The 18,777-nt window shown below is 33.6% G+C and overlaps 1 protein-coding gene across 4 annotated transcripts in view; it reads right to left on the reverse strand.

Annotated features, from left to right (window-relative positions):
- The window catches only part of LOC123529461 (tyrosine-protein phosphatase non-receptor type 13-like), a 44,533-nt gene extending 28,458 nt beyond the window's left edge, over nt 1-16,075 (reverse strand). The window contains exons 1-2 of one of the 4 annotated variants that reach the window (XM_045309790.2): nt 15,947-16,075; nt 15,479-15,578 (exon numbers count right to left, since the gene is read on the reverse strand). In XM_045309790.2, the coding sequence (XP_045165725.2) occupies nt 15,479-15,565 (87 nt within the window). In that variant the 5' untranslated portion in view covers nt 15,566-15,578; nt 15,947-16,075. Of the gene's footprint in view, nt 1-1,210; nt 1,344-4,962; nt 4,988-10,366; nt 10,522-15,478; nt 15,579-15,946 lie in introns of those variants that run through there. The other 3 variants (XM_045309793.2, XM_053521308.1, XM_045309794.2) reach the window with 3 other exon arrangements.
- Between the last annotated feature and the right edge of the window lie 2,702 nt (nt 16,076-18,777).

The raw sequence follows: 18,777 nt of genomic DNA on the forward strand, positions 1-18,777 counted from the left end.
AATATCTTACAGCATGACATTGTGCAAGTAAGCACCCAACAGATTATTAACACCTTTTAAGATTTTAGATAAAAATTTACCACCTCATTTTTTATCAATATGTTATACTTAATACTTTTGCAGTTTTTAGACAAACATTTACTTAGCATATAAAATCACTCTTCTGTTGTTCTTTTTTTAAATTCAATTTATAGGTTTTTGAATACATAATATAATTTACGTTACCTAAAATAAATAGATTTGGACAAAAAACATTCTAGAGATAACAAGAAAGTACAAATAATTTCCATAATAAGATAAAGACATGACCTTTAAATTTCAAATTCACAAGGTTCACAACAAAAGCGCCAAATGCCTCAAATCTTAGGAAAACCTACTCTTGGTAAAACATACAGATTCTGTAAGGTGGATTTTTCTGTTAACCAAAAGTTTTATCATGTATATAAAATTATGTAGTGTTTTGTAATGTTTTGGAGGCAACATCTTTGATTATAATAATATCACACTGAGGATAAAAAAAATATAGAGGGTCATACTTTTACATTTTTTGGTTGATTTTGGTGCAAAAATGTTGATTTCTTTTAAACTTAGTGTTAATGTTATGCTGTATCTGGGTAGATATACCGGTAGTAACAAAATCATGATCAAGCAGATTCCAGTAATTGTCGTTTAATATAATGTTACAACATATTGATGGTTTTTATTTAAGACGACAATCTTACAGACACTCAATTTTTCTGTGCATAAATTAGAAACATCAATTTTATCTCAAACTTTTCTTTTTTCTCACTTAAATGAAAGATACCAAAGTTTCAACTTCATTGGCGGATTTCCATTTTCACGTTTTTGTGCGACCACATATTGCCACATAAATGTGCTTCAGCATATTATCACATGATCGAATAAGGCTTTAAATTTACTATAGCTGGATAAGTGATAGTGTATTTTCCAGAAATATGCTGTGAATTCCTCTACTTAATAGTAAAAAAAAAAATGAAATCGCCAAAGATTTCAATTCGGCATTTTAATGGTGACCATCAATAATGTACAATAGAATTTTCAAAATAAACATAACCACAATGCAATCAGTGAACATGCACTCGTAAAAAAATGACAGTTCTTGAACTTACATAGAATTGCAATAAGTACCTTATTAAACTCCATTCAAAGATTTCCGTAAAATAATTATAACAGATGTTAACTGTCTTACCTTATAACAAAAGACTTCCTGCCTCTACAATCCCTTCTACATTTCACATAAGGCGAATTTAATAACCAGATACCCTTTAAAGAATGCATAAATGTTGCGAAAATCACTTGATCGAGTTTTTGACACAGTAGAATGAAAATATAATAATGTTGATATTATACACTTCTTTTGTCTAATAAGTAAAATGTCCAATAACAAAAGCAAACATTCTAAACTCCGGGCAAAGAGAAATTATTGTCCACAAAAACCCATTCGTCAACAGAATTTCACAAAAGCATTATTCAAGAAAGAATAGTATGTAAATATATAATCCATATAGTATATGAAAAGATCTTTTTCTACGTAAACTTCACAAAATAAACCATATTTTACAATGTATGTTATAATTAAGTTGCTGACATGCCATTATTACAAATACATTATTAAACCTATAAATGTGAAATTTAATTTTTATCTGATGGTAAAAATCAAAGTTTTATTTAAGTATGTAACAGCTGCTGAGAATGGTCAATATTAGGTACGTTACCAATAATCCATTTCCAATTGTTGTATGAAATTTTTTATGTTCACAATATTCAATTCTAGACATATGGGCCACATAATAATGGACATAATTTTTTTAATTTCTTGTAAATTGCTCAGTTGTATACATTATTAAACATCAAACAGTATTTCAGAGTGGATGTAGTGGACTTTCTGACTACAACACTAAGGGCTTGCGACTTCGAGGTCCCCGCTCCTCCAATTAAAATGACTAACATTGGGATAAGAGTCCCGTGTATGGGTGCTTTAGACCTGGCCTTCTAAAGAACCAGGGAAGTTTCTGGAATGGGAGCGTCTTCTGTATCTTGCACTATCCTCCCACTAACTTCAAATACTTACATGCAGTCTTCTGAAGGAGTCACCAATATGGGTTTTCATGAGCGATATAATAAACTTAACCCTTACCCTGCTAAATTTCTATAATGAACTTGTCACTTTGGACAGTATCATTAACTGTTTAAAGGGGTGCTTACAAAAAAGATACTGACTGAATAGCCACCAGTGCAGATTTTGATCAGACTTCACAGATGCAGAATCAATCGGGTCCCGCATGATAAGGGTTAAAAACAACAATTCATATTTACTTAAGTGTTGGGAACATTGGTAAGAGGTGTGGTGGGAAAAGGTAGAGTGGGGGTGGGGTGGGGGATTTTATGGTATTTTAGTAATGTAAATTAAAGCACTTTTTGGGAACGGTTTAATTAATTTTTGACATTCTCCTTGAAGAAGGTAAAAATGTTTATTAATAAGATTTTAGGAAAAAAATTCTGAAAAGTTTGTCTGCAGAATGATTCTCCAATCAACACTGGGTCTCATCAGGTACTATAAAAATAAATTAAGTATTAAAATAGTTCTAAGATATCTGTAACTTTCACATAACTATTATTAATAGATTTAGCCAGTCACCTGAAATATTTACAATGAAATCCATAAAAAAATGCAGTTGCAAAATATTTAAACACAGCAGCTTTGTTACAAATACGGTATGCAGAGTTATTAAGAAAGATGTGCTACTTTGAGTTTTCCTGAAGACAAAATGAAACAGTGGACATCTGTCGAGAATACAAAAGGGTCATGGTCACCTTTTAAATCCTGTAATCTGATTTTCCAGCTGACCAGTATCTGATATTTAGAACAGTACTTCAGAATGTAATCAAACAAAAAATTGCTTGGGATTTAGAATATACAGTTTCAAGGTTATGATTGTCTTTAATACATGTCTTTGTTGCACAAGTTCTCTTGTTAAAATACAAAGAATTCTGTTACCACAAATATGCTAGGTCTGACAACAGAGAGGTTCTGATTTCAAGATGTGTATGTGTATGTGTAAATCTCTACACATAATATTACATTAAAAAATGATGCTAAAAAATTGGCAAAAATTTAGTTGAGTTATACCAGCTACCGGTACATTAAGATTCACACATTTAAAATTTACGATTTCGGCTTCACATGTTCATTTTTACCAGTAACATGTACAGATAAGCTGTATGAATAACTTGAAATATACTGAGTTTTGGTACTTTAAATCACCCTGCTAAATTTCTACAATGAAAATGTCCATCTTTCAATCTGGACAGTACCATTGACTGTAGACTAGCTACTAGACTGATAATAAATATATTTCTACATTTTTTCCTTTTTTGATGAATTCAATTTCATAGAGACAAAAGCCAGTCTATTTCAGAGATTTTCACAGAGGAATAATCTTGAAATGATTCAGTATGGTATTGGACATAGGATATAGACTGGCTCAGTTTACTACATTCAATCATAAAAATGTAAAAAAGATATATCATAGTATAGGAGTTAGTCTACATTGACTGTTAAAAGGGATGCTTACCAAAAAGATACTAACTGAATGGCGAACAGTGAAGATTATTATCAGACTGCATGGATATGCAGGCTGATCAAGATCTACACTGGTCGCAAAGGCAGAATCAATTGTGTCCAGCATAATAAGGGTTAATATTGAAGCAAGAGTTATCTGTAAACTTTTGCATGCTCCACAGATATATGCTTGACACAGGAAGTGTGCAAATATTTGCATAAAGGACATAGATATATTACTAAAGAGAAGAGAAAAGGGATTTTATTTTGTAATGGTCAATGTATGTTAATACCAAGTTTTATTCAATTTACAGCTTTAAGTATACTTTGCAAACAAACTTATGCTAAAAATCAGTGTAAAAAGGGAGATAAATTGAAAAATATTCAAAACAGAGTTATGTTTCTTGTGCATTGTGTTGTCTCTCATTGCCACCTATCAACAGGTGTGTTACAAACATGTCAAAAATAAATTGCAACAAGGGAGACAAATCACTATCTATGACAGAGTTATGTTACAAGACAGACTGATTGTTATATTTACCAGTAATAGTCTTTTCTTATACTTATGTTAAATTACTTCCCTTCATAGTTATAACATGGTTAACTTCTCTTACTACAATATGCATTATGGATAGCTAGCTTTATTATAGGCAGTCAAGTGATAGCATTTTACAGAATGAAAATGCATTGGCTGAAAAAATAAAACTTGTGCAAGGGGGCGTGAGGGGTGTTGCACTTTTCATTATCTCTCAAATGAACCTCTTATATACAGACTCAATCCACAATCACAAATTCAACAAACAAATACATGTTCGTTCTTTCTTACATACTAAATACCATCAAAGAAGTTCAATAATGGATTATTTACTTACGTTTTTATTAATACAATAGCTTCTCTCTTCTAATTTTTTGTTACGGTTTGATTAAAATGTTCTTAAATTATCACAACACAGAAGGTTAAAAGTTTCTCGATTACGTCTCGATCATCAATATTAAATGACACAAAGAAATGTATCTTTTTACTAAATGATAAAAGTGTAAATTCTAAAAAAAAATGAAACATCAAAGCATCTGTGAATCATTAACCACAGGTAAAAAGCATATCCCTTTATGTTAAGAAAGTTACGTATATTATAAGAAAACAACTGAATAATTCAGTAATCCATCAAATGACACATTAACAAAACACAAACACCTACATAAATTTAAATAATTCTTTAGTCATTTTGTCATATAATTTTCAATTTGTATTGTTCATTTGGAGATCGGTCCAAGTTAATTTTTGACACCCATATAAATTTGACTATTAAACTCCTACAGATCAAGAACTAATTCGAACACTGACCTTACTTTTTTATCAATCACTCATCAACACCTACCTACATTTTGTTTCAAATTTTAACTCCCATGAATCCCTAGTTAAATGCTTTCAGGTAAATATATACTGTTCTAGCAGAGTTCCACGTTCCATATTATCCCAAGGTCTACTATGGTTTACTTAATTCTTTCAATAATTCAGTATCTAGTTACACAAGAACAGATCAATTTTATTTTCAATATTCCACTAATCAATGTTCATTTCAGGTTAATTGGTTCCTTTTACCAAGTCTGCCAAGATAGTGCCAAAAGACTGACCTGGATTTTATGATTCACAAAGCGTGGGCACTACTGTCCTTGGCAAAACTGTGAATCATTTAATTTCAATGGGATTAAATTTCAAGGTTTTGACCAAAATATAGCTACATTTCGTTAAGATTATGGAATTCAAAGTCAGTTTTAAACGCCATTCAGTGAGTATCTTTTTGGTAAGCACCACTTTACAGTTAAAGGTACTGTCAAACTGAAAGGTGGATAAGTTCATTACAGAAATATAGCAGGGTAAGGGTTAATTTCAGAAGATTAATGCAACTTTAAAATCAATGAAAATCAGTACCTGCCCCCAATGAACAAGTTATGATGTAGTTCTATTCTTAAAACTCATCACAAAAGTAAAATGTAGATCGCAATTGTACCACTCATACAGATGTCAAGGGTTCAAATCTAGAAAGGATCAAAGCAGTATCTCTTCACAGAAGACCACGACTTGTTTAACTTGCAAAACATGAGTGTTTGTGTTTTAGGACATGTTGCAGATAAATTTTGAATTCCCAATTGGCATTATTTCTAAAATATTACCAAAAACAAAACCATTACAAATATTTTCCAATCTACAGCACTTAAGTTTGTCTGTATTATAGACACTGTTTACAGTGCAACCAACCTCTATGGAGCGACACTACTGGCAAGACCAAGAATTGTCTGTATTATAGACACTGTTTACACTGCAACCAACCTCTATGCAGCGACACTACTGGCAAGACCAAGAATTGTCTGTATTATAGACACTGTTTACAGTGCAACCAACCTCTATGGAGCGACACTACTGGCAAGACCAAGAATTGTCTGTATTACAGACACTGTTAACAGTGCAACCAACCTCTATGCAGCGACACTACTGGCAAGACCAAGATTTGTCTGTATTATAGACGCTGTTTACACTGCAACCAACCTCTATGGAGCGACACTACTGGCAAGACCAAGATTTGTCTGTATTACAGATGCTGTTTACAGTGCAACCAACCTCTATTGAGCGACACTACTGACAAGACCAAGATTTTTCTGTATTACAGATGCTGTTTACACTGCAACCAACCTCTATGGAGCGACACTACTGACAAGACCAAGAAATGTCTGTATTACAGATGCTGTTTACACTGCAACCAACCTCTATGGAGCGACACTACTGACAAGACCAAGATTTGTCTGTATTACAGATGCTGTTTACACTGCAACCAACCTCTATGGAGCGACACTACTGACAAGACCAAGAAATGTCTGTATTATAGACACTGTTAACAGTGCAACCAACCTCTATGGAGTGACACTACTGTCAAGACCAAGATTTGTCTGTATTACAGATGCTGTTTACACTGCAACCAACCTCTATGGAGCGACACTACTGACAAGACCAAGATTTGTCTGTATTACAGATGCTGTTTACACTGCAACCAACCTCTATGGAGCGACACTACTGACAAGTCCAAGAAATGTCTGTATTATAGACACTGTTAACAGTGCAACCAACCTCTATGGAGCGACACTACTGACAAGACCAAGATTTGTCTGTATTACCCATGTTGTTTACAGCAAACTCTATGGAGCAACACTGCTGGCAAGACCGAGATTTGGCTGTATTACAGATGCTGTTTACACTGCAACCAACCTCTATGGAGCGACACTACTGACAAGACCAAGATTTGTCTGTATTACAGATGCTGTTTACACTGCAACCAACCTCTATGGAGCGACACTACTGGCAAGACCAAGAAATGTCTGTATTATAGACACTGTTAATAGTGCAACCAACCTCTATGGAGCGACACTACTGACAAGACCAAGATTTGTCTGTATTACCCATGTTGTTTACAGCAACCTCTATGGAGCAACACTGCTGGCAAGACCAAGATTTGGCTGTATTACAGATGTTGTTTACAGTGCAACCTCTATGGAGCGACACTGCTGGCAAGACCGAGATTTGTCTGTATTACAGATGTTGTTTACAGGGCAACCTCTATGGAGCGACACTACTGGCAAGACCAAGATTTGTCTGTATTACAGACATTGTTTACAGTGCAACCTCTATGGAGCAACACTGCTGGCAAGACCGAGGTTTGTCTGTATTACAGATGCTGTTGGCAAGACCAGACCAAGATTTGTCTGTATTACAGACGCTGTTTACAGTGCAACCTCTATGGAGTGACACTGCTGGCAAGACCGAGATTTGTCAGTATTATAGACGTTGTTTACAGTGCAACCTCTATGGAGCAACACTACTGGCAAGACCAAGATTTGTCTGTATTACAGATGCTGTTTACAGTGCAACCTCTATGGAGCGACACTACTGGCAAGACCGAGATTTGTCTGTATTACAGACATTATTTACAGTGCAACCTCTATGGAGCAACACTGCTGGCAAGACCGAGATTTGTCTGTATTACAGATGCTGTTGGCAAGACCGAGATTTGTCTGTATTACTGACGCTGTTTACAGTGCAACCTCTATGAAGCTACACTGCTGGCAAGACCGAGATTTGTCAGTATTACAGACGTTGTTTACAGTGCAACCTCTATGGAGCGACACTGCTGGCAAGACAGAGATTTGTCTGTATTAAAGATGCTGTTTACAGTGCAACCTCTATGGAGCAGCACTACTGGCAAGACCAAGACCAAGAAATGTCTGTATTACAGATGCTGTTTACAGTGCAACCTCTATGGAGCAACACTACTGGCAAGACCAAGATTTGTCTGTATTACAGATGCTGTTTACAGTGCAACCTCTATGGAGCCACACTGCTGGCAAGACCGAGATTTGTCTGTATTACAGATGCTGTTTACAGTGCAACCTCTATGGAGCAACACTACTGGCAAGACCGAGATTTGTCTGCATTACATATGCTGTTTACAGTACAATCTCTATGGAGCGACACGGCTGGCAAGACTGACATTTATCTGTATTACAGATCTTGTTTACAGTGCAACCTCTATGGAGCGACCCTGCTGGCAAGACTGAGATTTATTTGTATCACAGATGCTGTTTACAGTGCAACCTCCAAGCAACAACACTGCTAGAAATACCCATATTTGTCTGTATTATACAGGTCATTGCTCTGGAAAAAGTACCAGTCATTTATCAGGAAACTTGTGTATTTTTGGACAGAAAACAGTTGCCATCTAAGTCCCAACTATGCTTTAAAAAGTCAACTGAATAACTTTTCATGCATTATCATCATTTTTTTTATCTCTTCCAAAGTTACACTTGTACATTAATTATACTCTGATTCATACATTTAAATTAATACTGTTTAATGTTAAAAATGTTAAATGTTTGCATGCAAATTAGACAGAAACATTTCTTCTGTCCATCTACTAGGTTTCGTAAAATATTATTACAGGATTATGTCGAGAAAGTACACAAAGCATTCAAACGTAATAATTTTTCACAGCATAACAACCAAGTGGCGGGATTACAGTTGTTCACATAACATACTATTATAGTAATACTCCCCAACGATAATCACCTTACAAATAATTGTATACCTACAACAGGTAAATATATTTTAAATACCCTATTTCTCAATGAAAATATCTGTTAGCTTAGGAAGAGAGGAATTTTTTACTATACCTGCGGCATTGTAAAGGACCTTTGGTCTACTAATACAAAATGTTTATCTGATCTTGGTAGCGCCAGTCAAATTACTTACAAATAAAACAATATATCGGTTAAAAACCATGGCCGTTAACTATTTGTTTGACAATGTATTATTGGGACTAAAAGGCAGTGTAACAATGAAGTCAAAAGTTACTCTAATCTCATCAACTCGCAAAATGCTGAATTGCAAGAAAAAAAAACCTACTGAACTAATTTTCACGCACCGAGTAATCATGAAATGAGCCGTGCCATGAGAAAACCAACATAGTGGGTATGCGACCAGCATGGATCCAGACCAGCCTGCGCATCCGCGCAGTCTGGTCAGGCTCCATGCTGTTCGCTTTTAAAGCCTATTGGAATTGGAGAAACTGTTAGCGAACAGCAAGGATCCTGACCAGACTGCGCGGATGCGCAGGCTGGTCTGGATCCATGCTGGTCGCATACCCACTATGTTGGTTTTCCCATGGCATGGCTCAAATGTTGCTGAACTGCTTGTGTGTAAATAAAATTGTGCTGACTCACAAAAGTTTGGGGTTTAAAAGTGTTTTTTAAGGAGCATTGAATTATTTTTTGTAAGTATGTGATAGTGGAGACATGAAAGGGAGCTAAATCTAGTAATTAAAAGAAATCACTAAAGAATTTCTTACTGTATTAAATGTGCACATTTTTTTTCCCTTTTTAGAATGGTAAGCACTGTCACACAGACGAAAAAATGACAAAATAAAAATCAATAGAAATGAATGAAAAATCTATCATTCTATTTGCAGTGATAGGGATATGAGGCTACTTCATTTCAAAACCTGAGAAAGGGATTGATACCTATAACTTTGTGTGGGGGGTGGGGAACACACCACCTCTTCCCAATAAGAATATCGCAACAACGTCAATACGCTAAAACAATACCTTTGCATTGCATTAATACATGCATGTCTACAACTACATAAAAGAAAACATGCATCATTTGCATGTTTATACATTATATACATCTTATAATCATGACGTGATGCATGACTGTTTCACTAACCACAGTTCGTATTGTCATCATGATCCAGCAGGAGTTGCACGTAATTAGAGTTTACGCAATACCACCAACACCATCGTGATCATACACAGTCAACTGTAGTAAAATCATAACCGCAAAGTCTGCACTTTTCTGTTTTGGTTGTTTCTTTTCTTGTTTTCCTTAAGTAACATTTTAACAATGCAAATATAGGCCTTTTAAAGCCAGGAAAAATATGCCAAACTTACAAATTAAAATTTGGCAAAGTTTTAATTTTACATAAACTTTTCATGATTTCTATTGTTACTTCTGTTAGTTAATTGAAAATACAGCTACTGTGCAATCTACTACACCTAAAAGTGCAGAATTTCATGTAAAAGAATGTCTCAAAATTATTTAAATACAGTCCATATTTTGATCACAGTATTTGATTACTTAACACAAACATATCATAAGCGATCATGAATTAAAGCATAATTTATCATAAATAAAAATTAATACGATATTTTATGAAAATCTAACAAATTGAATATTACCTCTAATCGAGATCCATATCCGATTAAAAAAATCGTGTCCCCTACCGTTCGGAAACCTATCCGTTATACTGAGCAGGATATATGTTTGACAACACTTTTTGTCGATCAAACCACAAAGCGAACAATTCAGATAAACAAAACCCCTTAGGATCAAATTACCTTAACTTATTGTGTCACAGATCTGATCAGACGATAAATTAACCCAATGTTCTTTTAAAAGTTGGAGTTAAATTAACTGATCAATACCTACTGAATACACCAACCACAATATACATGATCCGTTTTGTAGTTTTTCAATAAATCTATATCGAAAGCTATAAAATTGTCATTATTTCGCAATGAATTGTTAAATTTATTGTCAACTAGAAAAACTGCACTGCAATGATTATAATGCAGATGTGAAAATTTAATGTTTTCCTAGAAACATTCCAATTTTAGCCTAAGGGCTCATATCATAAAAACAGCAACCATTGTTTCAACAGATGTAATAATATTTGAATGACCTATGTCAATTCCATCTAATGCAACAAAATTTAATGATTATGTTATAATATTATTCATGATATGCAGCAAAGCAGCTTTGTATTTTATGATGGGTGGTGTATTTTAATATACTAGCCATCCTATTTAACACACATGTATGCGTCAGCTTCCAACACCACAATATTTGTGTCCTCTAATATATTTTCGTATAGATGATTATAACTTTTTTTATAGGTCTGTCTGTAATCCTCTTTTATCTGTCATTTATTGCCTAAACACATACTTTTAAACATTTTACAAAACTTGTAGGATCAACACAAATAAAATTTCACTGACATTTCAGAGATATGTTGTTTTTTTTTTTTTTTTGTCTTTTTTATAAGATAATAATTATACAAACAAGTGAAACTAAAACTGCATTATGTCAGACTGATGTTACAAAACACATATAATATTTCATAAGTAATGAAACAAGATCGAGCAAGTATTTGTTACAGAAAATATAAAAAATATATTTTTCACCAGAAACACTTGTATTTTGGATTCTATATTATAATATTACTTACTTTCAAGTTTTGTTTCTGTTCATTCTAAAACATTTGATAGAATATGAATATATTATTATATACTCGTTTAAAAACTCCGTCAAGTTTCAATGGAAACTGAAATGTCAATATTCTTCCATATTGACGTTCAAATTTCATATCGTGGGAGTGATGTCATTTATGATGTCAGTATCATGTATGCTGTCACGTTTAAAAGTTCTTTAACAACTATATTTTCAATTTCACTTAAGCTTAATTATAACAAATGAATCTTTTATATAATAATTTTACATGCAGATACGTATGTAATATAAAGATTATTACACAGCATTGAGTGAATCCAAATGCTGAGGAAAATACAGAAATATAATCCCCATCCCCCTGCCCCACATTCCTACCCCTCTGAAAAGCATTCTGTAAAAAAAGACCAACTTTGCGGCTAAACGACATTGCTGAATTTTGTACTCTTAACCACAATTAGTATTACTGTTCTTTGTCCAAATGTAACCAGTTAACCTTTAAGTACATGGTACTTAAAAAGTTTGTCTCCATAAAACACAAAGAAACATTAATGTGAAAACAAAAGGCTGTTTAGGTTTCAGGCCATCACTTGGCCTGCTAAACTTAGATTATCCATCCTGATTATCTCACCTAGGTGCATGTACTGTTTAATTATCATGACTTGTTCACACTTCAAAAGATCATGTAGGTTATATGCTGGTCAACCAGAAAGCCATAAAAGTTCTCCTTCACAAAGAGCATTATTTTTGATAAAATTCATTTAACCCTTAATACCCTCCTAAATTTCTAAAATGAGCTGGTTGGTCCATCATTCAATTTGGGCAGTACCATTTATTATTCAAAGGGGTGTTCACTGAAAATTTACTGACTAAATAGTGAACAGTGCAGACGATGATCAGACTGCACGAATGTGGAGGCTGATCTTGGTCTGCACTGGTCGCAAAGGCAGAATCAATTGCCGCCAGCAGGCTAAAGGTTAATACCTTATTAGCCATATTATTATAGCATAATTTCTTAATACTATATTATCAAATTTTATGCATGCTATAGAATTACAATATTTCATACTTAAATTAATATATTTTTGTCAATAAACCCTGTATAAATACCCCAGGTTTTGATTGGGTCCAAGTGATTTATCTTTATCATTCTATTTGTCTGAAAGTCTACTTTTTTTAAAAAATTTTTGTAGATCTCTTTAATACAAAATATGTCAACGATTCAATTAAGGAAAGAATAAATAAAGGCTTTTATTTTAAATTGTCATGCTTTACAAAAATCCTTAACAGTAACAAGAGGTGTCTGTAAGACAAGCACACTTGACTTTTCTCGGTGTTTATCTCTGAATTAGAGCTTTCTCAGTAAACACTTTATAAACACTTTATAAAACTTTAACCAAAAAACTCTAACTTAAAAAGGGGCATAACTCTGTCAAAATTCAAACCAGAGTTATGGGGATTGTTTCTCCTGGTGCAGACATTGATAGTAAATAACTATTTTCAGTTTCAAATCAATAGCTTTGATAGTAATATATTTGACTTTATCAAAAAACTTTAACCAAAAAAATTCTAAGTTAAAAAAGGGTGTAACTCTGTCAAAATTCAAACCAGGGTTATACGGATTTTTCTCCTGGTGTATACATTGATAGTAAAAAACTGTTTCAAGTTCAAGTGAAGGCCTGATAGCAAGAGAGATATTTGACTTTATCAAAAACTTTAACCAAATGTGACGCCGATGCCGGGGCAAGTGCAATGTCGAGCTAAAAATTAGATAGGTTGGATTGCTTTTATTTTTTTCAATCTTACATTTCCTTTCATTTTCCCATTGCTGTCTTATAATCATAACTTTTCATCTCTTTTCCAAGTTTTTATTTTCTATTCCCCCTTTTTTTTGAATTGAAGAAATATATCCCATTATTTCCCTATAATTTACCATCGTATCTTTTATTTTCACCTGCAGAATTTCCTTTTAAATTCAAATCTCTTTTATATTCCATCATTTCCCTTTTATTTTTGATTGCAGCATTTCCTTTAAAATTCAAATCCCTTTTAAATTCCATCATTTCTCTTGAATCCCATCATTTCCGTTTTATTTTCAATTGCAAAATTGCTTTTTAAATTCATCTCCCTTTTAAATTCCATCATTTCCCTTTTATTTTCAATTTCAACATTGCTTTTTAAATTCATCCATTTTAAATTCCATCATTTCCATTTTATTTTTAATTACAGCATTGTCTTTTAAATTCATTTCCTTTTTAAATTCTATCATTTACCTTTTATTTTTAATTTTAAATTCATTTTATTCTTAGCAATGCATACAGTGCATTGAATTTTGTCGAAACATCTTTGAAAGTACAAACAATCTGAGCAGTTGCCTGGATGCGAATAATTAAACCACTCGTGCTATGCACTCGTGATTTAATTATTACTCATCCAAACTCCTGCCCATATTTTATTAACTGATAAAATATAGGAACAAATTTATTATTTCTTAAGCATCAAGTTAGCAAACTGTCTTGTGTTTCAAATGTTGAAGGTTTCAGTCTTGTTTGAAAAAGTTGAAAAAAAAAAAAAGATAATAAATGAAACTTTTGGGATTTTAGCTTTGAAATTGGGAAAAAACATACCGTACTATTTGCCATTAGGATTGGGGCCCAATTTCGGCCCCAATTTGGCCAGAAAAAAAACATGGTATACCCACTTAGTACAGCTAACCTAGTTTCAACAGAGCTGGTTGCTCATCAGTAAAAATGACAGCTTTACATAAAGAAATTATGATAATCTATCATTTTTCAGATTTCTATCAGCTGTTAAAGTCATGTAATATGGGGGCATCCATTTACAGTAAATTTGTCATGTATGGCAGATTGAACCCACCCTTTTTACAATACCTAAACCTGTTGTGCTAATTCTATGCGATCTCTACCCCAAAGATTTTATCAAACCATATACCATAACTCATTTCAATTTGTGTCAATAACTAGTACACTTACGACAGGCAAATAATTTGTTAAAAATTATTTTGTATAAAATCTAACGAACATGCTTGTTCTGATAAAAATGTATACCGAAGTTTGACGGTATATAATATTCCTCCTCAAAATTTTAGAGCTTTGTATGAATGACATTGATATGGAGCACCATCTGTGTCCTGTGTCATAGGCTTACCGAAAAAATTTCATCTATTTTGCAGTGAAGAACATGGTTATTCAATAGATTATCAGAGTTTTTCTTTCTACAAGTACTAGATAATGTTATAACTATCAAGAATCACCAACATGTTCGACTATTCTAAAGCATTGCCACTAAAAAATGTTAACGAATGAAAACATAGACAGTCATATTAAACAAGTATCAATGCAAAAGAACAGAGTTATTGAACTTGTGCACTACATGCAAGTTCATCACAGGTAACAAGTGTGTGAAGTTTCAATCCATTCCTGTTTGTGGATACTGAGATACCAAAACACACAGAAAACTTAACCAAACTGGGATCCAGACAAAAATACTCCAATGCATAGACAAGTGCAAGAACTCTTCTTATTCTTTGAATACTCCCGCTAAAAATACAGAAAGCACAGAACTCTCTATATGACAAATATCTGGAATATAGCAGATTCAAACAAATTCATCTAACTGATACCAATAATAATTCTTAACTCAGTCTTTTTTCCACGACCTGAAGTCAAGACTATACTACACTGTTAAATCATTAATATCAATTTTGTGGGGGGACTAATATTCATGGATTTTGTAGACGAGTGTATCAACAAAATTAATATCCAAACGTATTAGTAAAAATTCCCATTCATTTTATACTTAAAATTTGAAATCAACAAATTTATTTCCCAACGAAATAACTGTTTTTACATAAAGAAATGTGTCCACAATATCAAATGGTTTCACATTATCAGCTTTAAACGAGATTCAAATTTTCTACCTCCCTGCTAGATATACCACACCCGTACATCGTCATCCCATCATATTCTTCTATTATCATGTCACAACAGGATAAATTCAACAAACATATATAAAAGACACATATAATTTGTTAAAGTACCTACCTGACTAGGTAAACCATGTACAGTGAAGTGGTGCCAATTCCAATTTGGGACCACATCATACAAAACTGGGTCTTCATACAGCTTCATTATTCAAACAACTCTGAAATAAAAAATTATAGTTAATGATTTTCATACAACTCAAATACCTGTATAATTAATGACACAGTCGTAATATGAAGTGAAAAAAAACACGATTTAATCATCTAATACAATGCAAAAATGTACCACTTAATTCATGTAATTAACCCATCATTTTTTTTCTTTTTCTTTTAAGATTTTTCACAAAATAGTGCATAAGTATTAAATAATAAGATGCACAGCCTTACTAATTTTTAACTGAACACAGACACTCCTTCAATTGTTGATTTATTTAATTAATTTTCCTAACTGCATCATTTAATTTCATCAAATAACAAAACAAAACTTTCTTTATTTCAAAATTTCAAGAAACAAGGATACAAACCATACCTTTTTTTTAAATAAAAAGATAATTCCCCAGATACACACCTACACCAAAACCTCTTCACACACAGTAATCCAACCTTAATTCATCGTTTAATAATCATTATAACACAAAACCCGCAACTTTTTAAATTTCATTGCTAGGTTTCAATGGTACATCAGTATTTTTTTTTTAGTTTAAAGGAGCATGCCTACACATTTTGTCAAAATGTAAAAATAGTATTTTCATAAATTTTGTTAATAATTGTACCAAGAAAGGTGATTGTGATTTATGAATTTGTGTATTCTGTAAAAATATGTAGTGCATCACTTATGCAGAAAGAAACTGATGTAAAATGATTGTAAGACAGTAAAATGCCGATTGCTCAAATCTCTCAAGGGGATCAAACTCCAACACAGTGTTACTTCCCCTTATCAGTATAGTAGACACTGCCATCACATATAAATTGGGCTGAATTTCAACCCAGTTGTATTTTTCATTTTTTTTAAATTTTGTTGTACAAAGTTTGTAATTTCAATAGTTAAATCAAACATTTTGCTTGTAAAACATGCAAAAACTAGAGCTATCACTGAAGGTGATGAATGTACCCCCGCATGCACTGACACAGTACATTGCAATTTGACGCACACATGACTGCAAAATTATGTGGACTGTAAGTATAAAGACTCTATGTATATAGTATAGTAACAAAAAAACAAAGTCCCATAACTCTGCAGAATATTTATCTAAAAGAATGTAACATGCACCATGCACAAGTAGGGTTGGTACTGATCACTTGTGTGAAGTTTCATTAAATTGTATGCAAGGGTTCGGGAGATTAGGTGCGCACAAGACTGCATATGCAGACTGTATGTATATAGTATGTTAACATAAAACAAAGTCCCATAACTGTGAAGAATTTTTTTCTGAAAGAACCTAACATGTACAATGCACAACTAGGGTTACTACTGATCACTTGTGTTAAGTTTCTTTAAATTGTGTGCATGGGTTCAGGAGATTATGCACGCACAAGATTGCATATGCAGACTGTATTTATATAGTATAGTAACAAAAATCAAAGTCCCGTAACTCTGCAATTTTTTTTTTCTGAAAGAACCTAACGTGCACCATGCACAACTACTGTTGTTACTGATCACTTGTGTGAAGTTTCATTAAACTATGTCAAGGGGATGAGGAGAGTTGGTGCGCACAAGATTGTGTCTATGTATATAGTATAGTAACAAAAAACAAAGTCCCATAACTCTGCAAAAAAATTTTCTGAAAGAACCTAACGTGCATCATGCACAACTATTGTTGTTACTGATTACTTTTGTGAAGTTTCATTAAATCGTGTCACGGGGATGAGGAGAGTTGGTGCGCACAAGATTGCATATGCAGACTGTATGTATATAGTATAGTAACAAAAATCAAAGTCCCGTAACTCTGCAATTTTTTTTTCTGAAAGAACCTAACATGCACCATGCACAACTACTGTTGTTACTGAACACTTGTGTGAAGTTTCATTAGATTGTGTCATTGGGATGAGGAGAGATGGTGCGCACAAGATTGTGTCTATGTATATAGTATAGTAACAAAAAACAAAGTCCCATAACTCTGCAAAAGAAAATTCTGAAAGAACCTAACATGCATCATGAACAACTACTGTTGTTACTGATCACTTTTGTGAAGTTTCATTAAATTGTGTCAAGGGGATGAGGAGAGTTGGTGCGCACAAGATTGTGTCTATGGACAGACGGACGGACGGACGGACGGAGGGAGGGACGGACAGACAGACAGACAACCTGAAACCAGTATACCCCCCCTTACAACTTTGTTGTCGAGGGGTACAAAAACTAAAACAATAATGCAGTAATATTAAAATTACTTCTTTTGACATGCACCTGCTGAAAATGTAAACAATGGAATTTTTTCACAGGATTCCGAGTACACTCGGAGAAATTGGTGAATCTAACCCTGCAAAATAGAGATACATTAAATGAGCCGCGCCATGTGAAAACCAACATAGTGGCTTTGCGACCAGCATGGATCCAGACCAGCCTGCGCATTTGCGCAGTCTGGTCAGGATCTATGCTGTTCGCCAATGGTTTCTCCAATTCCAATAGGCTTTAAAAGCGAACAGCATGGAGCCTGACCAGACTGCGCGGATGCGCAGGCTGGTCTGGATCCATGCTGTTCGCATACCCACTATGTTGGTTTTCCCATGGCACAGCTTAAATAGTTCTTAAAGGTTGTAACATAAATGTCAATTTGCTTGTTGATTATGGCAAGCATTTGATTTACCAGGCGTTGCCAAGCGCGTCACCATTTTAGGATCACATGGTTGAACCATCATCACATGATTTGCTTGAAATATTCCTGCGCGGAGGTTGCAAGAGGACGAGCAAAATGATGGAGTTATTTAAGAGCAATCCAAAGAAAATATTGGGAAAATGGCTGGGAACCATAGAAATTGCTGGAGACAACCCCGACATTCCAGCAGTGAGTGATGTTTCGCAGTATTAAATAATAAAGATTTTTTAGAAAATGCAGTAAGCACAGGGCCAATATTGCTTCACAAGAATCAGCTACTGTTGTTTATTTCATCCTCTTAAATTATCCAAGTCAAATGGTAGTGACTTAGGTTCTACATATTTTATTAATGTTGCAATCTGCTTTCTTGAAAGAATATGAATTGTGACGTACATCTGCATGCATAATGCTTTAAATCATCAATGCTGTATCCTGACATCATCGGGAAGTTAAATTGCTTAAATTAGGCGCAAGTGTAAATGAACATGCTTCAATAATTCATTTAAATTTTATTACCAAAATACCTACTTAGGTATTACATTAAAGC

This window comes from Mercenaria mercenaria, chromosome 13 (assembly GCF_021730395.1).
Source record: "Mercenaria mercenaria strain notata chromosome 13, MADL_Memer_1, whole genome shotgun sequence".
In the NCBI taxonomy this organism is placed as follows: Eukaryota; Metazoa; Mollusca; class Bivalvia; order Venerida; family Veneridae; genus Mercenaria; species Mercenaria mercenaria.